Raw genomic sequence first — 25,000 nt, 5'->3', positions numbered from 1 at the left:
CAGAGTGGGTGTACAGGACATACTATCTCTGTGTCAGAGTGGGTGTACAGTACAGGACATACTATCTCTGTGTCAGAGTGGGTGTACAGGACATACTATCTCTGTGTTTAAGATGGAAAGCGTAGGTTTCAGAACAGAACAATGAAAAGCCTCAGGCATAACACTCATTATTACTCACATTGGGGGAGTTTCTTCTTGACAGTATTTTTAGCATATCATTATTGTATTTCTCTCAGATTGCTGTGACTGCTAAAGGAAGTGAGAACAGTATGGGACGTGTCTGTAGAGGTACGGCATAATGAAGGGAGAGGATGGAGGAAGTGAGAACAGTATGAGACGTGTCTGTAGAGGTACGGCATAATGAAGGGAGAGGATGGAGGAAGTGAGAACAGTATGAGACGTGCCTGTAGAGGTACGGCATAATGAAGGGAGAGGATGGAGGAAGTGAGAACAGTATGGGACGTGTCTGTAGAGGTACGGCATAATGAAGGGAGAGGATGGAGGAAGTGAGAACAGTATGAGACGTGTCTGTAGAGGTACGGCATAATGAAGGGAGAGGATGGAGGAAGTGAGAACAGTATGAGACGTGCCTGTAGAGGTACGGCATAATGAAGGGAGAGGATGGAGGAAGTGAGAACAGTATGGGATGTGTCTGTAGAGGTACGGCATAATGAAGGGAGAGGATGGAGGAAGTGAGAACAGTATGGGATGTGTCTGTAGAGGTACGGCATAATGAAGGGAGAGGATGGAGGAAGTGAGAACAGTATGGGATGTGTCTGTAGAGGTACGGCATAATGAAGGGAGAGGATGGAGGAAGTGAGAACAGTATGGGATGTGTCTGTAGAGGTACGGCATAATGAAGGGAGAGGATGGAGGAAGTGAGAACAGTATGAGACGTGCCTGTAGAGGTAGGGCATAATGAAGGGAGAGGATGGAGGAAGTGAGAACAGTATGAGACGTGCCTGTAGAGGTACGGCATAATGAAGGGAGAGGATGGAGGAAGTGAGAACAGTATGAGACGTGCCTGTAGAGGTAGGGCATAATGAAGGGAGAGGATGGAGGAAGTGAGAACAGTATGAGACGTGCCTGTAGAGGTACGGCATAATGAAGGGAGAGGATGGAGGAAGTGAGAACAGTATGAGACGTGTCTGTAGAGGTACGGCATAATGAAGGGAGAGGATGGACTACTGCTGTGATGTTGATTGATGTGTTCATCAATACCATCATTGAGGAACATTTCTCCTGCGGACGCTTTTACCTCAGTAAAACATATCCACTGTTACTGTGTTCTATTATTGATGATTACATGATGACAATTCTTATACACAGCACCACAATAGGAGGGAATATGTTGTGTGTGTGTGTTGATCCGTGCTCTCACAAAGTGTTCCTGTGTGTTTCCCCTTGTAGCCGTGGTGAAGAATCCTCCCAACAATCTGTGGATCATCGCAGCGGTGCTGGCCCCTATCGCCGTGGTAACGCTCATCATCATCATCATCACCGCCGTGCTCTGCCGGAAGAACAAGAGCGACTTCAAAGCCGACGCCATGGGCAACCTCAACCCCCGTGTCAAGGTGGGCAGAGACACACACACACACACACACCAGGTATAGGTAAATCCAGATGAAAACTGGACACACTGCAAAAAAATTATTGTATTGAGTTGATTTCCCTTACCCCAAAAAATCAAGCTTTTTTTAGGTTGAAATCAGCAGAATGATCTGCCAGTGCAGTGATTATTCATCTTGGTAAGATGTCAGGTAAATCTATTGTTTGGGTAAACCTAGCAGATCATTGCCTATTTCTGCAGTGCATGTTTTCAGCCTACAGTCAAACTGAAGAGAGACGGGAGGAGGAAATGGATGAAGACATGTCTCTTTGACACGGTTTGTCTTGTTTTTCAGACGTCATATCGGAGGGATGTTACAGGATATTACCACCAGGTATCTACCTTGTTTCTCTCTGGTGTCTGTCCTTGTTTCTCTCTGGTGTCTGTCCTTGTTTCTCTCTGGTGTCTGTCCTTGTTTCTCTCTGGTGTCTGTCCTTGTTTCTCTCTGGTGTCTGTCCTTGTTTCTCTCTGGTGTCTGTCCTTGTTTCTCTCTGGTGTCTGTCCTTGTTTCTCTCTGGTGTCTGTCCTTGTTTCTCTCTGGTGTCTGTCCTTGTTTCTCTCTGGTGTCTGTCCTTGTTTCTCTCTGGTGTCTGTCCTTGTTTCTCTCTGGTGTCTGTCCTTGTTTCTCTCTGGTGTCTGTCCTTGTTTCTCTCTGGTGTCTGTCCTTGTTTCTCTCTGGTGTCTGTCCTTGTTTCTCTCTGGTGTCTGTCCTTGTTGTGAGCTGTGTGTGTCACAGGTTGGTGGCACCTTCATTGGGGAGGACAGGCTCATGGTAATGACTGGAGAGAAATAAGTAGAATGGCATCAATTACATTAAACACATGGTTTGATGCCATTCCATTTGCTCCGTTTCAGCCATTATAATGGCTCCACTGGTTTATGGAAATAAGTAGAATGGTATCAATTACATTAAACACATGGTTTGATGCCATTCCATTTGCTCCGTTTCAGCCATTATATTGCCTCCACTGGTTTATGTCTACTAGAGGAGTGCAGGGTAATGGGGTGTCTGACTGGCATATGAAATAGGGATACGGATATGCTGCAGTTGAAATAAAGTTTGAATAGTCACTATTACATTTGATGGGTGTGTTTGTTTAGGCGATTGTGTGTGTGTGTATTAGGGTTGGGTGGTATCCAGATGTTCATATCTTTATACCATTCTTCTCTCATCCTGGGATTTACAGTATTATCAACTTAGTACACAAGGTGGCGCCAGACAAAATTGGGCATCTATTACCAGAATGCTAACAAAATTATCACAAGTAATAGCGAATTTCCATGGAGGCTGCAAGCTAAATATGCTAACGAGTGAATTTTTTAATCAAATCAAATCAAATGTATTTATATAGCCCTTCTTACATCAGCTGATATCTCAAAGTGCTGTACAGAAAACCAGCCTAAAACCCCAAACAGCAAGCAATGCAGGTGTAGAAGCACGGTGGCTAGGAAAAACTCCCTAGAAAGGCCAAAACCTAGGAAGAAACCTAGAGAGGAACTAGGCTGTGAGGGGTGGCCAGTCCTCTTCTGGCTGTGCCAGGTGGAGATTATAACAATATACAAATTGCTAAGACAGGCAATCCAGCACATAAAGTTATACATATATAGGTAGGAGCTGCCGAATGTCAAGCGAATGTGAGAGACATTGCGCAAATTAACAAAGTTTTGACACATGCTTGTGTAACAGTGTAGGTTGCGTCCCTCTCTTCGCCCCAACCTGGGCTCGAACCAGGGACCCTTGCACACATCAACAACTGACACCCACAAAGCATCGTTACCCATCGCGCCACAAAAGCCGCGGCCCTTGCAACGCAAGGGGAACAACCACTTCAGGTCTCAGAGCGAGTGACGTCACCGATTGAAATGCTATTAGCGCGCACCACCGCTAACTAACTAGCCATTTCACATCGGTTACACTCGCCCCCCTTTTGACCTCCTCCTTTTCCGCAGCAACCAATGATCCGGATCACGGCACCAATGTAACAGTGTAGGTTCCGTCCCTCTCTTCGCCCCAACCTGGGCTCGAACCAGGGACCCTTGCACACATCAACAACTGACACCGCGGAAGCATCGTTACCCATCGCGCCACAAAAGCCGCGGCCCTTGCAACGCAAGGGGAACAACCACTTCAGGTCTCAGAGCGAGTGACGTCACCGATTGAAACACTATTAGCGCGCACCACCGCTAACTAACTAGCCATTTCACATCGGTTACACTTGTCTGAAGGAAGAACAGTACTGGCTCTGGAGCAGCATGTGTACACACTGTGTCTGTGTGGAGTCTGGAGTTGCTAGGGCAATGGGCCTGCCTGGTAAGCTTGGAGTAGAGGGTGAAGGAGCAGATAGTCCGAGAACAGAGAGGAGAAAAAAACGCAAGGAAATCAAGATAGGGCTTTGACTTCTCAAACGCGGCAGAAATCTAACACAATATGATGCCCCCTCACCTTATTAATTCAGCCACTTACTTAGATAACTATCAAGTAAAATTTAGGGGTCTCGTTAACTGAGAATTTTGTGTTTTTCACGCAGGAAAAAATATAAAATGCATAAGAAATATCTTGCTGTGCTTTATAAACACAGATGTAAAATGCTTCTTATTATAATTTCTGGTTGACAGGCATTCTATCAGCAGACAGCGCTCTGAAAAAGACCTTGCTTTTTAATTGTAAGCTTATTTACTTGTGTGACTGCCAGCCAAATAGCGTTGCGTGACTGCCAGCCAAATTCTTTTGTCATCTGATGAAAATGAATATATTTTCTGCCGAATGTGTTACACCTATGTATTTTCTGTGAAGGAACACTGTAGTTGCACGTCCCTGATCACTCTATTGAAGCAAAAAACACTGTTGACTTTCAATATAAAACGCAACCCCTGGCAATACACAGCTGGACTCACCTGCTCCTGCTTTCTCCCATTGTGATATTTACAAACAAACACGTGACTGGCCCAGCTGTTCTGGGGAACCACGGTAAGCTTTATAATTAAGCAATAAGGCACGAGGGGGTGTGGTATATGGCCAATATACTACGGCTAAGGGCTGTGCCTGGACACAGCCCTTAGCCGTGGGTTATTGGCCATATACAACAAAACCCTGAGATGCCTTATTGCTATTATAAACTGATTACCAACGTAATTAGAGCAGTAAAAATACATGTTTTGTCATACCCGTGGTATACGGTCTGATATACTATGGCTATCAGCCAATCAGCATTCAGGGCTCGAACCACCCACTTTATAATGTAAAATAATGTGACAGGTGAAATGAACGCGATCTGCTTTATATCCTATCATACTGCAGGTATTTACTTAAAAAGTAGCTACAAATATAAAAATGGATTGAAAAACGTATTGACGGTATTGAAAAACCATCCCGTGGCTATTTCCAAATACCCCGGTATAGGGTATATATGGTATACCGCCCAAGCCTAGTGTGTAGGCTACTGTGAGTGAGGGAGACGAGAGACCGCAACCAACCTAGCCGACTCACTCGGTAGTAGACTAAAAGCTGTGTGTATGCATGTCAATGCGTGTGCGTGCGTGCGTGTACATGCGAGTGTATGCGTGTGTGTACTCTGAAACGAGCTCTTGGTGCATATTGCTGGAACAAGGTCAGATGTTCTCATCTTAATTGGGTAAAAATAGTCTAGCCGAGACACTAATGATTCTCCTGGGTCAGTACACAGTATAAATACACACAGATCCTACCTATACCATTACACCTGACTCCCTTCTATATATCTAATAATGTATGTAGTCTCATTGTTAACCTTCTAGACCTCGTTTGTCTTTGTTAAGAAGCAGACACACACGTGCAAACACACACACCTACCCCTGTTCTGACCTAGTTTACCTCTGTATGCGTTGTCATTCGCTATTGTTTGTATCAGTTTGTTTGGCATTATAGATCAGTTAGTTCACCATTACAGTAATACAATAACCAATCACCAATGTTCATTTTCTATGCAAAGACATGGTCCATATTTTGCAGTATAGCAGTATCCCAAGAGGGAGCTTTTGCCTGAACTTTAATATGGAATAACAAGCAGGATCAAATCACATTGTATTTGTCACATGCTTGGTAAACAACAGGTGTAGTCTAACAGTGAAATGCTTACTGATGGGCCCTTCCCAACAATGCAGAGAGAAACAACAGGTGTAGACTAACAGTGAAATGCTTACTGATGGGCCCTTCCCAACAATGCAGATAGAAACAACAGGTGTAGTCTAACAGTGAAATGCTTACTGATGGGCCCTTCCCAACAATGCAGATAGAAACAGTATTATAATAATAGAAAAATTATAATAATATGAGGAATAAATCCACAATGACTAATAATAACTTGGCTATATACACGGGGTACCAGTACCAACTAGATGTGAAGGGGTACAAGGTAATAACTTGGCTGTATACACGAGGTACCAGTACCAACTAGATGTGAAGGGGTACAAGGTAATAACTTGGCTATATACACGGGGTACCAGTACCAACTAGATGTGAAGGGGTACAAGGTAATAACTTGGCTGTATACACGAGGTACCAGTACCAACTAGATGTGAAGGGGTACAAGGTAATAACTTGGCTGTATACACGAGGTACCAGTACCAACTAGATGTGAAGGGGTACAAGGTAATAACTTGGCTGTATACACGGGGTACCAGTACCAACTAGATGTGAAGGGGTACAAGGTAATAACTTGGCTATATACACGGGGTACCAGTACCAACTAGATGTGAAGGGGTACAAGGTAATAACTTGGCTATATACACGGGGTACCAGTACCAACTAGATGTGCAGGGGTACAAGGTAATAACTTGGCTATATACACGGGGTACCAGTACCAACTAGATGTGCAGGGGTACAAGGTAATAACTTGGCTATATACACGGGGTACCAGTACCAACTAGATGTGCAGGGGTACAAGGTAATAACTTGGCTATATACACGGGGTACCAGTACCAACTAGATGTGCAGGGGTACAAGGTAATAACTTGGCTATATACACGGGGTACCAGTACCAACTAGATGTGCAGGGGTACAAGGTAATAACTTGGCTATATACACGGGGTACCAGTACCGACTAGATGTGCAGGGGTACAAGGTAATTGAGGTAGATATGTACATATAGATAGGGATAAAGTGACTAGGCAACAGGATAGATAAGACAGTAGCAGCAACGTATGTGATGACGTTTACATTTTAGTCATTTAGCTCTTATTTAGATGAGTTAAAAGAGTTAGTGCAAAAAAGGTAATTGCAGATAGTCCGGGTAGTTATTGGTTGACTATTTAACTAACTATTTAACAGTCTTATGGCTTGGGGGTAGAAGCTGTTCAGGGTCCTTTTGGTTCCAGATTTGGTGCATCGGTACCACTTGCCGTGCTGCAGCAGAGAGAACAGTCTATGACTTGGGTGTCTGGAGTCTTTGACAATTTTTAGGGCCTTTCTCTGACACCACCTGGTATAGAGGTCCTGAATGTACTCAGCCGTACGCACTACGCTCTGTAGTGCCTTGTGGTCGGATACCAAGCAGTGTCCATACCAAGCAGTGATGCAGCCAGTCAAGATTCTCTCAATGGTTCAGCTGTAGAACTTTTTGAGGATCTGAGGACCCATGCCAAATCTTTTCAGCCTCATGAGAGGCATTGTCGTGCACTCTTCACGATTGTGTTGGTGTGTGTGGACCATGATAATTCCTTTGTGATGTGGACACCAAAGAACTTGAAGCTCTTGACCTGCTCCACTACAGCCCCATCAATGTGGATGGGGGTGTGCTCGGACCGCCGTTTCCTGTAGTCCAGATCAGCTCCTTTGTCTTGATGATGTTATGGGAGAGGTTGTTGTTGTTGTCTCTGACCTCCTCCCTATAGGCTGTCTCATCGTTGTCGGTGGTATCCAATTATGGTATTGGAGTCATGCTTGACCACAAAGTTGTGGGTGAACAGGGAGTACAGGAGGGGACTAAGCACGCACTTCTGAGTGGCCCCCGTGTTGAGGGTCTGCGTGGTGGATGGGTTGTTGCCTACCCTGTTTAATCCCAGGGTCCTTAGCTTAGTGGTGAGCTTGGAGTCAATGAACATCATTCTCATGTACAGTAGGTTCTCCTTTTGTCCAGGTGGGAAAGGGCAGTGTGGATTGCAATAGAGATTGCGTCATCTGTGGATATGTGGCGGTATGTGAATTGTAGTGGATCCAGGCTGTCTGGGATGAAGGTGTTGATGTGAGCCATGACAAGCCATTCAAAGCATTTCATGGCTACAGATGTGACTGCTACGGGCCGATAGTCATTTCGTCAGATTACCTTGGCGTTCTTGGGCACAGGGACTATGGTGTTTTTAAAAAATGTATTTACATTTTAATTTAACTAGGCAAGTCAGTTAAGAACAAATTCTTATTTACAATGATGGCCTACACCGGCCAAAACCGAACAACGCTGGGTCAATTGTGTGCCGCCCTATGGGACTCCCAATCATGGCCAGTTGTGATACAGCCTGGATTCAAACCAGGGTGTCTGTAGTGATGCCTCAAGCACTGAGATGCAGTGCCGTTAGACCGCTGCGCCACTCGGGAGGCCTTGAAACATGTAGGATTACAGACTGGGTCAGGGAGAGGTTGAAAATGTCAGTGAAGACACTTGCCAGCTGATCAGCGCATGGCTCTGAGTACATGTCCTGGTAATCCATCTGGCTCTACGGCCTTGTGAATGTTGACCTGTTTAAGGGTCTTACTACATCGACTCTGGAGAGCGTGATCACACTGTCGTCCGGAACAGTTGGTGCTCTCATGCATGGTTCAGTGTTGCTAGCCTTGAAGCCAGCATAGAAGGTATTTAGCTCGTCTGGTAGGATCGCATCACTGGACAGCTCGCGTCTGGGTTTCCCTTTGTAATCCGTGCTAGTTTGCAAGCCCTTCCACATTTGGTGAGCGACAGAGCCGGTGTAGTAGGATTCGATCTTAGTCCTGTATTGACACTTTGCCTGTTTGATGGTTCGTCGGAGGGCTTAGCGGGATTTCTTAGAAGCGTCCAGATTAGTGTCCCGCTCCTTTAAAGTGGCAGCTCTAACCTTTAGCTCAGTGCAGATATTTCCTGTAATCCATGGCTTCTGATTGGAATGAAGGGACAATGTCGTCTATGCCCTTATTAATGAAGCCGGTGACTGATGTGGTTAGCTCCTCAATGCCATCGGATGAATCCCGGAACATATTCCAGTCTATGCAAGTGAAACAGTCCTGTAGTTTAGCATGTGTGTGTGTTAGTGCAGTAGCCTATCCACCATCAGTGGATCAATGATAGAAACTCCATTATGTTTACCAAAGGGATATCCCTCTGCCTGTCTGTGTGTCCACCTTTCACTCTCTCTGTTTGTTTCTGTCTATCTTTGCACCATCAGCCAGTCTGTACAGTATATTGAGGTGGATGTTATTAAGGCAGAAACTGTGAAATGTGCTGGGGACCCTGAGGAGTGAACCTATGGGGCTAAAGCTGGTTCTTGCTGTGTTGGAGCAGTCCAGTTGTCAATATGAGGGATGGACAAATACCTTGGGAATTTGCATTCTATCACACTTTTTTTAAAATGTACATCACTTGGGGAAAAACGAATTGAATAGTGATACTGTGAATATCACCTCAGTGATACTGTCATGCTGTGTGATTGCAGATGTAGCACTTTCCCTCTATATCCCTCTGAGAGCCACTCCTCTGACAGCCCTGCAGCCAGCACTTTCCCTCTATATCCCTCTGAGAACCACCCCTCTGACAGCCCTGCAGCCAGCACTTCCCCTCTATATCCCTCTGAGAACCACCCCTCTGACAGCCCTGCAGCCAGCACTTTCCCTCTATATCCCTCTGAGTACCACTCCTCTGACAGTCCATGCAGCCAGCACTTTTAGTCTGCGTGAAAACTTCACCACCATCCACACCTCTGTGTGTGTGTGCGTGTGTGTGTGTGTGTGTGTGTGTGTGTGTGTGTGTGTGTGTGTGTGTGTGTGTGTGTGTGTGTGTGTGTGTGTGTGTGTGTGTGTGTGTGTGTGTGTGTGTGTGTGTGTGTGTTTAAGACTTGTATATAAACCCCACTGTGTCTCTCTCCTCTTCTGGCTGGAGTCTGACTACATTAGAATATTTTTGAGAAGTCTTTGAATCTCATCATTTTATTGCCCACTGTGATTCATTTATTAGACATTAGAAGGAGAGAAAGTGAGATCAAAGATGTCTTCAGAAAACGATGTTTATGGAGTTCAAGACACAGGATAGATGTCCCATTAATACATGAACTACAGTTCTGAAAATTCATTTAGGCATTTCGGTTTTATGTCTGAATGTGTGTGTCTGTCTGACTGCCTGTATGTCTCTTTAAATGTGTGTATCAATCAATCAAATGTATTTATAAAGCCCTTCTTACATCAGCTGATGTCACAAAGTGCTGTACAGAAACCCAGCCTAAAACCCCAAACAGTAAGCAATGCAGGTGTAGAAGCACGGTGGCTAGGAAAAACTCCCTAGAAAGGTCAGAACCTAGGAAGAAACCTAGAGAGGAACCAGGCTGTGAGGGGTGGCCAGTTCTCTTCTGGCTGTGCCGGGTGGAGATTATAACAGAACATGGCCAAGATGTTAAAATGTTCATAGATGACCAGCAGGGTCAAATAATAATAATAATAATAATCACAGTGGTTGTCGAGGGTGCAACAAGTCAGCACCTCAGGAGTAAATGTCAGTTGGCTTTTCATAGCCGATCATTGAGAGTATCTCTACCGCTCCTGCTGTCTCTAGAGAGTTGAAAACAGCAGGTCTGGGACAGGTAGCACGTCCGGTGAACAGGTCAGGGTTCCATAGCCGTAGGCAGAACAGTTGAAACGGGAGCAGCAGCACGGCCAGGTGGACTGGGGACAGCAAGGAGTCATCAGGCCAGGTAGTCCTGAGGCATGGTCCTAGGGCTCAGGTCCTCTGAGAGAGAGAAAGAGAGAATTAGAGAGAGCATACTTAAATTCACACAGGACACCAGATAAGATAGGATAAATACTCCAGATATAGCAGACTGACCCTAGCCTCCCGACACATGAACTATTGCAGCATAAATACTGGAGGCTGAGACAGGAGGGGTTGGGAGACACTGTGGCCCCGTCTGATGATACCATCGGGCAGGGTCAAACAGGCAGGATATAACCCCACCCACTTTGCCAAAGCACAGCCCCCACAAGAATAGAGGGATATCTTCAACCACCAACTTACCATCCTGAGTAAAGCCTGAGTATAGCCCAAACCCAAGGGGGGGCGCCAACCCAGACAGGAAGATCACGTCAGTGACTCAGCCCACTCAAGTGACGCACCCCTCCTAGGGACGGCATGGAAGAGCACCAGTAAGCCAGTGACTCAGCCCCTGTAATAGGGTTTGAGGCAGAGAATCCCAGTGGAGAGAGGGGAACCGGCCAGGCAGAGACAGCAAGGGCGGTTCGTTGCTCCAGTGCCTTTCCGTTCACCTTCACACTCCTGGGCCAGACTACACTCAATCATAGGACCTACTGAAGAGATGAGTCTTCAATAAAGACTTAAAGGTCGAGACCGAGTCGGCGTCTCTCACATGTATAGGCAGACCATTCCATAAAAATGGAGCTCTATCGGAGAAAGCCCTGCCTCCAGCTGTTTGCTTAGAAATTCTAGGGACAGTAAGGAGGCCTGGGTCTTGTGACCGTAGCGTACATGTAGGTATGTACGGCAGGACCAAATCGAAAAGATAGGTAGGAGCAAACCCATGTAATGCTTTGTAGGTTAGCAGTAAAACCTTGAAATCAGCCCTTGCTTTAACAGGAAGCCAGTGTAGAGAGGCTAGCACTGGAGTAATATGATACATTTTTTGGTTCTAGTTAAGATTCTAACTGAAGTTTATTTAGTGCTTTATCCGGGTATCTGGAAAGTAGAGCATTGCAGTCGTCTAACCTAGAAATGACAAAACCATGGATTACATTTTCTGCATCATTTTTGGACAGAAATTTTCAGATTTTTGCAACGTTACATAGATGGAAAAAAGCTGTCCTTGAAACAGTCTTGATATGTTCGTCAAAAGAGAGATCAGGGTGCAGAGTAACGCCGAGGTCCTTCACAGTTTTATTTTAGACCACAGTACAACCATCAAGATTAATTGTCAGATTGAACAGAAGATCTCTTTTGATTCTTGGGACCTAGAACTAGCATCTCTGTTTTGTTCAAGTTTAAAAGTAGATAATTTGCCGCCATCCACTTCCTTATGTCTGAAACACAGGCTTCCAGGGAGGGCAATTTTGGGGCTTCACCATGTTTCATCGAAATGTACAGCTGTGTGTCATCTGCAGCAGTGGAAGTTAACATTATGTTTCCGAATGACATCACCTAGAGGTAAAATATATAGTGAAAACAATAGTGGTCATAAAATGGAGCCTTGTGGAACACTGAAATTTACAGTTGATTTGAGGACAAACCATTCACAGAGACAAACTGATATCTTTCCGACAGATAAGAGCTAAACCAGGCCAGAACTTGTCCGTGTAGACCAATTTGGGTTTCCAATCTCTCCAAAAGAATGTGGTGATCGATGGTATCAAAAGCAGCACTAAGGTCTAGGAGCACGAGGACAGATGCAGAGCTTCGGTCTGACGCCATTGAAAGGTCATTTACCACCTTCACAAGTGCAGTATGTCTCTTTAAATGTGTGTATGTCTCTTTACATGTGCGTTTGTCTCTGTCTGTGTATACATAATATGCTGACCCTGTGTGTGTGTTTGTGTGTGTGTGTGCGCACGCGCTTGTGTGTGTGTGTGTGTGTGTGTGCGTGCGCGTGCGTACGTGCGTGCGTGCGTGTACAAGTGTGTGCCATCAGATGGCCATTGAGCCGGAGAGCTTGCATCCATCACTCACCTGTTGCCACTCATCTCTCTCCCCCCTTCGTCCTCCCTACAGCCTGTCCAGGGGTTTGACTATGCCAAGCAGCACCTGGGCCGGGTGCAGGGTGGGGAGGGAGAGACCCTCCCCGTGACCCAGGACACCCTGGTGCTGCCCCTGCCCATCCGGGAAGCCCCCCTCTCCCTCTCCCTGGAGAAGGCCCTGCACCAGGACGGCACCGCCAACAAGAAGACCCTCAACTCGGACATACGCAAGAGGTACGAAAGTCACATACACACCTCACATGGCCATACAGAGGGTGTCATGGGAATATAGCTACAGTTTAAAATACTTGTTTTGTGTTGAGCCAATCAGATGTGATGTTATTGAGCTGGATAAGCCAATTGTGCTCCTGCAGAGGAGAGAGGATGTGACTGGCTAGAAGCTGAGCTCCATTCACGTCAGACTATTGTTATTCAGTTAAATATAGAGAGGGGAGATATTTCAGGAATACATTTACTCTAGTATTCTTGTCTTGAAGAGCTTTCCTGAGATCAGTTGACCTCAGATTATTATCAGTTGAATCACAGCAATTTATTCAGGAATGGTATTTTTACCTCTGCTTTTGTCTACGTTAAAGGAATTTCCCTGATATCTTTCCATAACACTATTATGAGTGAATTGGCCCTGTGGGTAAAATCCTTAATGCTGTTCTGGATGAGACAATGATGTTACCACTGCGTTATCTCCTTACCTCATTTTAGTTTACTGTATGTCCTACTTTGATGTTGGCAAGATCTTCATAAAACCCTCACCATCCTAATGCGCTACACAGATGCCTAAAGTCTTCTTCCCATGTTTTCTGTTATTGTACTGTGGATGTTGACAGGCATCTCTAGTTAAAGGGATAGTCGAGGGTAGCCAGGTGGAATTCAGGGGCAGTTTGGAGGCTTTTAAATGACAAATTACAACGTGCTGACTTTAAGAGGCAGGGTTATAAGAGTTGTGGTGAAGCTCAGCTGTGGTCTGCCATGTATGATGTGATAGAATAGAATAGATTAGAACTGAATAGAATGGAATGGAATAGAATAGATTAGAACTGAATGGAATGGACTGGAATAGATTAGAACTGAATGGAGTAGAATAGATTAGATTAGAATGGAATGGAATGGAATGGAATAGAATAGATTAGAACTGAATAGAATTGAATAGATTAGAACTGAATAGAATGGAATGGAATAGAATAGATTAGAACTGAATGGAATGGACTGGAATAGAATAGAACTGAATGGAATGGAATGGAATAGAATAGATTAGAACTGAATAGAATTGAATAGATTAGAACTGAATAGAATAGAATAGATTAGAACTGAATGGAATGGAATGGAATAGATTAGAACTCAATAGAATAGAATGGAATGGAATAGAATAGATTAGAACTGAATGGAATAGAATAGATTAGAACTGAATGGAATGGAATAGATTAGAACTGAATGGAATAGATTTGAATTTAATAGAATAGAATAGATCAGAACTGAATAGAATGGAATGGAATAGAATAGATTAGAACTGAATGGAATGGATTATAACTTAATAGAATAGATCAGAACTGAATAGAATGGAATGAAATATAATATATTATAATTGAATAGAATGGAATAGATTAGAACTGAATGGAATGGAATAGAATAGAACGGAATAGATTATAACTTAATAGAATAGATCAGAACTGAATAGAATGGAATGGAATAGAATATATTAGAACTGAATGGAATAGAATAGAATAGAACACTCCTGTTCTCTGACATCATCATACTCCACTCCCATGCTGAGTAATAGTGAATCATTAGAGGGGTGTCTCTGTATGGGCAGGTGGAATCAACCAATCACCACATCTGACAGGGACAGGGGGGCCCTTAGGCAAATGCTAAATTGTTCTACGAGGGAGCAGAAAAGGACTTCATTTTTCACAATGCTGCAAGAGGACAAGGATGGAATGAGGATTGGTTCTGGTGAAGTTTAGAATATGAAACAGATAAAGGGATTGTTTTTGGAGCATCTTGTGACCCTGAACTCAAGGTTCTGATCCTTCTCACCGTCAACAAAGTGATTCCTGTTATCTTTGGCTTCTCATTCATGGTTGGGCTGGTGTGTTGTTGTGACTGCCACTGGAACTGTTTTTAGAGAGGCTTTAGCTGATTCAAGACAAACAGCAGCTTGGTGTCATCATCACAGCCTTATCCACTTTGGTGACATCATCACAGCATAGATGATTATATGTTGTAACAGGCCCACAATGTGGTTACTTAAGTCCGATTTGGATATATTTGGCTGTTTTTGCTGCATAAGTTGTTTATTTTCAGTTTTAGAAGAATGCAAAACGCTAACTCCTGTTTGTATAAGCTGGTTAATCGGTGGTGGTAGTCAAAGTCATTTTTAACTGTAATTGATTGGTTGATTGGTGACGATGACATGAACATGTGTTGGGGTTGACATCCATAGAAGCATTATACTCTGATTTTTACTTCAACATAATGTGAGATATTGGATCTTTCCCCCACAACCCTTTCCCCATGTGTTTCCATGGGAATTCCATTGTTTTGGTTGAGTTCGATTGACCTCTTTACCGCATGAAAGATGTGCCTCCCGAGTGGCGCAGTGGTCTAAGGCTCTGCATCGCAGTGCTAGCTGTGCCACTAGAGATTCTGGGTTTGAGTCCAGGCTCTGTCGAAGCCGGCCGCGACCGGGAGACCCATGGGACGGCGCACAATTGGCCCAGCGTCATCCGGGTTAGGGGAGGGTTTGGCCCGCAGGGGATGTCCTCGTCCCATCACGCACTAGCGACTCCTGTGGCGGGCCGGGCGCAGTGCACGCTGACAATGTCGCCAGGTATACGCTGTTTCCTGCGACACATTGGTGCGGCTGGCTTCCAGGTTAAGTGAGCATTGTGGCAAGAAGCATTACGGCTTGGCTGGGTTGTTGCGGAGGATGCACTGCTCTCGACATTCGCCTCTCCTGAGTCCGTACGGGAGTTGCAGCCATGAGACAAGACTGTAACTACCAATTGGATACCACGAAATTGGGGATAATTAAAAATATATATATATCATGAAAGATTTGACGAATATCGTATCTTGTTAGATCAGATTTGTTGAAAGGGCGCCAGTCTGGTCAATAGAACACTGTTCAATCGACCCCTTAACAGCATCTATTATCCACTTTGGTGACATCATCACAGCCTTATCCACTGGTGACATCATCATAGCCTTATCCACTGGTGACATCATCACAGCCTTATCCACTTGGTGACATCATCACAGCCTTATCCACTTGGTGACATCATCACAGCCTTTTCCACTCATGACTTGCATTCCCCAGCACATTCATAGCACACTGTCTGTGCAAAACTATTGTCTCACTGCTGATTCACACACATAGGCAATATACTGAGAGACTGAATAAGGAAGACTGAAGAGATACTTGAGTAGAGTGTTCGGCACAGGCTTCCCCAGATGATCTTGAGCTACTTGTATGTTATTGAGTAAAATAATAACAGGTGGTGTTCATTATATTTCTGTATATATTCAGGATGCAATTTGCATGGACGAATGGAGTGCAACACATCACTTTCCCAAAACAGCACAAATAAAAAGCACCCAATGGTAGAATACTAGAGAGAGCCCTCCCCTACCAGTCAAATCTATCAACATGCAAATTAAAGTTAGAGCCCCCCACACTACCACCACCCCCACATTACCATCACCACCACCACCCCCCCACACCATCACTACCACCACCACCCCCACACCATCACTACCACCACCACCCCCACACCATCACTACCACCACCGCCCCCCACACCATCACTACCACCACCACCCCCACACCATCACTACCACCACCGCCCCCACACCATCACTACCACCACCGCCCCCCACACCATCACTACCACCACCCCCCACATCATCACTACCACCACCGCTCCCCACACCATCACTACCACCACCCCCACATCATCACCACCACTACCACCACCCCCACACCATCACCACCACCACCCCCACACCATCACCACCACCACCATCCCCCACACCATCACCACCACCCCCACACCATCACCATCACCACCACCCCCACACCACACCACCACCACCACCCCCCACACCATCACCACCACCCCCCACACCACCACTACCACCACTACCCTCACCACCACCACTACCCACACCAACACCATCACCCCCACACCACCACTACCACCCCCACACATCACCACCACCAGCACCCCCCACACCATCACCACCACCCCCACACCATCACTACCACCACCCCCCACACCATCACTACCACCACCGCCCCCACACCATCACTACCACCACCCCCACATCATCACCACCACTACCACCACCCCCCCACACCATCACCACCACCACCCCCACACCATCACCACCACCACCATCCCCCACACCATCACCACCACCCCCACATCATCACCACCACTACCACCACCCCCCACACCATCACCATCACCATCACCACCACCACCCCCCACACCACCATCACCACCACCATCCCCCACACCATCACCACCACCCCCCACACCACACCACCACCACCACCATCCCCCACACCATCACCACCAGCCCCACATCATCACCACCACTACCACCACCCCCCACACCATCACCATCATCACCACCACCCCACACCACCACCAACACCACCATCCCCCACACCATCACCACCACCCCCACACCACCACTACCACCACTACCCACACCATCACCACCACCACTACCCACACCATCACCATCACCACCACCACTACCACCCCCCACACATCACCACCACCACCACCCCCCACACCATCACCATCACCACCACCCCCCTCACCACCACCACCCCCCACACCATCACCACCACCCCCCCACACCATCACCACCACCACCACCATCACCACCACCACTACCCACACCATCACCATCACCCCCACACCACCACCACCACTACCACCCCCCACACCATCACCACCACCCCCACACATCACCACCACCCCCACACCATCACCACCACCACCACCACCACTCCCCACAGCATCACCACTACCACTACCACCACCCCCTACACCATCACCACCACCCCCCACACCATCACTACCACCACCACCACCCCCCACTCCATCACCACCACCCCACACCATCACCCCCACACCACCACCACCACTACCACCCCCCACACCATCACCACCACCCCCCACACATCACCACCACTACCCACCCCCCACACCATCACCATCACCACCACCCCCCACACCATCACCACCACCCCCCACACCATCACCACCACCACCACCACCCCCACACCATCACCACTACCACCACCACCACAGCTCAAATTGTTCTACGAGGGAGCAGAAAAGGACTTCATTTTTCACAATGCTGCAGGAGGACAAGGATGGAATGAGGATTGGTTCTGGTGAAGTTTAGAATATGAAACAGATAAAGGGATTGTTTTTGGAGCATCTTGTGACCCTGAACTCAAGGTTCTGATCCTTCTCACCGTCAACAAAGTGATTCCTGTTATCTTTGGCTTCTCATTCATGGTTGGGCTGGTGTGTTGTTGTGACTGCCACTGGAACTGTTTTTAGAGAGGCTTTAGCTGATTCAAGACAAACAGCAGCTTGGTGTCATCATCACAGCCTTATCCACTTTGGTGACATCATCACAGCATAGATGATTATATGTTGTAACAGGCCCACAATGTGGTTACTTAAGTCCGATTTGGATATATTTGGCTGTTTTTGCTGCATAAGTTGTTTATTTTCAGTTTTAGAAGAATGCAAAACGCTAACTCCTGTTTGTATAAGCTGGTTAATCGGTGGTGGTAGTCAAAGTCATTTTTAACTGTAATTGATTGGTTGATTGGTGACGATGACATGAACATGTGTTGGGGTTGACATCCATAGAAGCATTATACTCTGATTTTTACTTCAACATAATGTGAGATATTGGATCTTTCCCCACAACCCTTTCCCCATGTGTTTCCATGGGAATTCCATTGTTTTGGTTGAGTTCGATTGACCTCTTTACCGCATGAAAGATGTGCCTCCCGAGTGGCGCAGTGGTCTAAGGCTCTGCATCGCAGTGCTAGCTGTGCCACTAGAGATTCTGGGTTTGAGTCCAGGCTCTGTCGAAGCCGGCCGCGACCGGGAGACCCATGGGACGGCGCACAATTGGCCCAGCGTCATCCGGGTTAGGGGAGGGTTTGGCCCGCAGGGATGTCCTCGTCCCATCACGCACTAGCGACTCCTGTGGCGGGCCGGGCGCAGTGCACGCTGACAATGTCGCCAGGTATACGCTGTTTCCTGCGACACATTGGTGCGGCTGGCTTCCAGGTTAAGTGAGCATTGTGGCAAGAAGCAGTACGGCTTGGCTGGGTTGTTGCGGAGGATGCACTGCTCTCGACATTCGCCTCTCCTGAGTCCGTACGGGAGTTGCAGCCATGAGACAAGACTGTAACTACCAATTGGATACCACGAAATTGGGGATAATTAAAAATATATATCATGAAAGATTTGACGAATATCGTATCTTGTTAGATCAGATTTGTTGAAAGGGCGCCAGTCTGGTCAATAGAACACTGTTCAATCGACCCCTTAACAGCATCTATTATCCACTTTGGTGACATCATCACAGCCTTATCCACTGGTGACATCATCATAGCCTTATCCACTGGTGACATCATCACAGCCTTATCCACTTGGTGACATCATCACAGCCTTATCCACTTGGTGACATCATCACAGCCTTATCCACTTGGTGACATCATCACAGCCTTATCCACTTGGTGACATCATCACAGCCTTATCCACTTGGTGACATCATCACAGCCTTTTCCACTCATGACTTGCATTCCCCAGCACATTCATAGCACACTGTCTGTGCAAAACTATTGTCTCACTGCTGATTCACACACATAGGCAATATACTGAGAGACTGAATAAGGAAGACTGAAGAGATACTTGAGTAGAGTGTTTGCGGCACAGGCTTCCCCAGATGATCTTGAGCTACTTGTATGTTATTGAGTAAAATAATAACAGGTGGTGTTCATTATATTTCTGTATATATTCAGGATGCAATTTGCATGGACGAATGGAGTGCAACACATCACTTTCCCAAAACAGCACAAATAAAAAGCACCCAATGGTAGAATACTGAGAGAGAGCCCTCCCCTACCAGTCAAATCTATCAACATGCAAATTAAAGTTAGAGCCCCCCCACACTACCACCACCCCCACATTACCATCACCACCACCACCCCCCCACACCATCACTACCACCACCACCCCCACACCATCACTACCACCACCACCCCCACACCATCACTACCACCACCGCCCCCACACCATCACTACCACCACCGCCCCCACACCATCACTACCACCACCCCCCACATCATCACTACCACCACCGCTCCCCACAGCATCACTACCACCACCCCCACATCATCACCACCACTACCACCACCCCCACACCATCACCACCACCACCCCCACACCATCACCACCACCACCATCCCCCACACCATCACCACCACCCCCACACCATCACCATCACCACCACCCCCACACCACCACCACCACCACCATCCCCCACACCACCACCCCCACACCACACCACCACCACCACCCCCCACACCATCACCACCACCCCCCACACCACCACTACCACCACTACCCTCACCACCACCACTACCCACACCATCACCATCACCCCCACACCACCACTACCACCCCCCCACATCACCACCACCAGCACCCCCCACACCATCACCACCACCCCCACACCATCACTACCACCACCCCCCACACCATCACTACCACCACCGCCCCCCACACCATCACTACCACCACCCCCACATCATCACCACCACTACCACCACCCCCACACCATCACCACCACCACCATCCCCCACACCATCACCACCACCCCCACATCATCACCACCACTACCACCACCCCCACACCATCACCACCACCACCCCCACACCACCATCACCACCACCATCCCCCACACCATCACCACCACCCCCACACCACACCACCACCACCACCATCCCCCACACCATCACCACCAGCCCCACATCATCACCACCACTACCACCACCCCCCACACCATAACCATCATCACCACCACCCCACACCACCACCACCATCCCCCACACCATCACCACCACCCCCACACCACCACTACCACCACTACCCACACCATCACCACCACCACTACCCACACCATCACCACCACCACTACCACCCCCCACACATCACCACCACCACCACCCCCCACACCATCACCATCACCACCAACCCCTCACCACCACCACCCCCCACACCATCACCACCACCCCCCACACCATCACCATCACCACCACCACTACCCACACCATCACCCCCACACCACCACCACCACTACCACCCCCCACACCATCACCACCACCCCCACACATCACCACCACCCCCCACACCATCACCACCACCACCACCACCACTCCCCACAGCATCACCACTACCACTACCACCACCCCCTACACCATCACCACCACCCCCACACCATCACCACCACCACTACCCACACATCACCATCACCACCACCACTACCACCCCCCACACATCACCACCACCACCACCCCCACACCATCACCATCACCACCACCCCCCTCACCACCACCGCCCCCACACCATCACCACCACCCCCCACACCATCACCACCACCACCCCCCCACACCATCACCACCATCACCACCACCACTACCCACACCATCACCATCACCCCCACACCACTACCACCCCCCACACCATCACCACCACCCCCCACACATCACCACCACCCCACACACCATCACCACCACCACCACCACCACTCCCCACAGCATCACCACTACCACTACCACCACCCCCTACACCATCACCACCACCCCCACACCATCACTACCACCACCACCACCCCCACTCCATCACCACCACCCCCACACCATCACCCCCACACCACCACCACCACTACCACCCCCCACACCATCACCACCACCCCCCACACATCACCACCACCACCACCCCCCACACCATCACCATCACCACCATCCCCCCACACCATCACCACCACCCCCACACCACCACTACCACCACTACCCACACCATCACCATCACCACCACCACTACCACCCCCCACACATCACCACCACCACCACCCCCACACCATCACCATCACCACCACCCCCCTCACCACCACCACCCCCCCACACCATCACCACCACCCCCCACACCATCACCATCACCACCACCACTACCCACACCATCTCCATCACCCCCACACCACCACCACCACTACCACCCCCCACACCATCACCACCACCCCCACACATCACCACCACCCCCCACACCATCACCACCACCACCACCACCACTCCCCACAGCATCACCACTACCACTACCACCACCCCCTACACCATCACCACCACCCCCACACCATCACTACCACCACCACCACCCCCCACTCCATCACCACCACCCCACACCACCACCAACACCACCATCCCCCACACCATCACCACCACCCCCACACCACCACTACCACCACTACCCACACCATCACCACCACCACTACCCACACCATCACCATCACCACCACCACTACCACCCCCCACACATCACCACCACCACCACCCCCCACACCATCACCATCACCACCACCCCCCTCACCACCACCGCCCCCCACACCATCACCACCACCCCCCACACCATCACCACCATCACCACCACCACTACCCACACCATCACCATCACCCCCACACCACTACCACCCCCCACACCATCACCACCACCCCCACACATCACCACCACCCCCCACACCATCACCACCACCACCACCACCACTCCCCACAGCATCACCACTACCACTACCACCACCCCCTACACCATCACCACCACCCCCACACCATCACTACCACCACCACCACCCCCCACTCCATCACCACCACCCCCACACCATCACCCCCACACCACCACCACCACCACCACTACCACCCCCCACACCATCACCACCACCCCCCACACATCACCACCACCACCACCACCCCCCACACCATCACCATCACCACCACCCCCCACACCATCACCACCACCCCCCACACCATCACCACCACCACCACCACCCCCACACCATCACCACTACCACCACCACCACAGCTCAAATTGTTCTACGAGGGAGCAGAAAAGGACTTCATTTTTCACAATGCTGCAGGAGGACAAGGATGGAATGAGGATTGGTTCTGGTGAAGTTTAGAATATGAAACAGATAAAGGGATTGTTTTTGGAGCATCTTGTGACCCTGAACTCAAGGTTCTGATCCTTCTCACCGTCAACAAAGTGATTCCTGTTATCTTTGGCTTCTCATTCATGGTTGGGCTGGTGTGTTGTTGTGACTGCCACTGGAACTGTTTTTAGAGAGGCTTTAGCTGATTCAAGACAAACAGCAGCTTGGTGTCATCATCACAGCCTTATCCACTTTGGTGACATCATCACAGCATAGATGATTATATGTTGTAACAGGCCCACAATGTGGTTACTTAAGTCCGATTTGGATATATTTGGCTGTTTTTGCTGCATAAGTTGTTTATTTTCAGTTTTAGAAGAATGCAAAACGCTAACTCCTGTTTGTATAAGCTGGTTAATCGGTGGTGGTAGTCAAAGTCATTTTTAACTGTAATTGATTGGTTGATTGGTGACGATGACATGAACATGTGTTGGGGTTGACATCCATAGAAGCATTATACTCTGATTTTTACTTCAACATAATGTGAGATATTGGATCTTTCCCCCACAACCCTTTCCCCATGTGTTTCCATGGGAATTCCATTGTTTTGGTTGAGTTCGATTGACCTCTTTACCGCATGAAAGATGTGCCTCCCGAGTGGCGCAGTGGTCTAAGGCTCTGCATCGCAGTGCTAGCTGTGCCACTAGAGATTCTGGGTTTGAGTCCAGGCTCTGTCGAAGCCGGCCGCGACCGGGAGACCCATGGGACGGCGCACAATTGGCCCAGCGTCATCCGGGTTAGGGGAGGGTTTGGCCCGCAGGGATGTCCTCGTCCCATCACGCACTAGCGACTCCTGTGGCGGGCCGGGCGCAGTGCACGCTGACAATGTCGCCAGGTATACGCTGTTTCCTGCGACACATTGGTGCGGCTGGCTTCCAGGTTAAGTGAGCATTGTGGCAAGAAGCATTACGGCTTGGCTGGGTTGTTGCGGAGGATGCACTGCTCTCGACATTCGCCTCTCCTGAGTCCGTACGGGAGTTGCAGCCATGAGACAAGACTGTAACTACCAATTGGATACCACGAAATTGGGGATAATTAAAAATATATATATATATCATGAAAGATTTGACGAATATCGTATCTTGTTAGATCAGATTTGTTGAAAGGGCGCCAGTCTGGTCAATAGAACACTGTTCAATCGACCCCTTAACAGCATCTATTATCCACTTTGGTGACATCATCACAGCCTTATCCACTGGTGACATCATCATAGCCTTATCCACTGGTGACATCATCACAGCCTTATCCACTTGGTGACATCATCACAGCCTTATCCACTTGGTGACATCATCACAGCCTTATCCACTTGGTGACATCATCACAGCCTTTTCCACTCATGACTTGCATTCCCCAGCACATTCATAGCACACTGTCTGTGCAAAACTATTGTCTCACTGCTGATTCACACACATAGGCAATATACTGAGAGACTGAATAAGGAAGACTACCACCACACCATCACCACCACCACCCCCCACACCATCACCACCATCACCACCACCACTACCCACACCATCACCATCACCCCCACACCACCACCACCACTACCACCCCCCACACCATCACCACCACCCCCCACACATCACCACCACCCCCCACACCATCACCATCACCACCACCCCCCACACCATCACCACCACCACCCCCCACACCATCACCACCACCACCACCACCACCACTCCCCACAGCATCACCACTACCACTACCACCACCCCCTACACCATCACCACCACCCCCACACCATCACTACCACCACCACCACCCCCCACTCCATCACCACCACCCCCACACCATCACCCCCACACCACCACCACCACTACCACCCCCCACACCATCACCACCACCCCCACACATCACCACCACCACCACCCCCCACACCATCACCATCACCACCACCCCCACACCATCACCACCACCCCCCACACCATCACCACCACCACCCCCACACCATCACCACTACCACCACCACCACTCCCCACAGCATCACCACTACCACCACCCCCTACACCATCACCACCACCCCCACACCATCACTACCACCACCACCACCCCCCACTCCATCACCACCACTACCACCACCCCCCACACCACCATCCCCCACACCCTCACCACCACCACCCCCCACTCCATCACCACCACCCCCCACTCCATCACCACCACCACCACCCCCCACACCA

The 25,000-nt window shown here is 48.7% G+C and overlaps 1 protein-coding gene across 4 annotated transcripts in view; it reads left to right on the top strand.

Moving 5' to 3' along the window:
- Positions 1 to 25,000, top strand: part of LOC106562743 (UPF0606 protein KIAA1549L) — a 137,810-nt gene that overhangs the window by 89,256 nt on the left and 23,554 nt on the right. For all 4 annotated transcript variants that reach the window (XM_045689495.1, XM_045689493.1, XM_045689492.1 and 1 more), the window contains 3 exons: positions 1,411 to 1,574; positions 1,905 to 1,943; positions 12,535 to 12,734. In XM_045689495.1, coding sequence (XP_045545451.1) covers positions 1,411 to 1,574; positions 1,905 to 1,943; positions 12,535 to 12,734 — 403 coding nt within the window. The remainder of the gene's footprint in view (positions 1 to 1,410; positions 1,575 to 1,904; positions 1,944 to 12,534; positions 12,735 to 25,000) is intronic.

Source organism: Salmo salar, chromosome ssa11 (assembly GCF_905237065.1).
Source record: "Salmo salar chromosome ssa11, Ssal_v3.1, whole genome shotgun sequence".
Lineage (NCBI taxonomy): Eukaryota > Metazoa > Chordata > Actinopteri > Salmoniformes > Salmonidae > Salmo > Salmo salar.
This window is presented reverse-complemented; position numbering and strand designations above follow the sequence as displayed.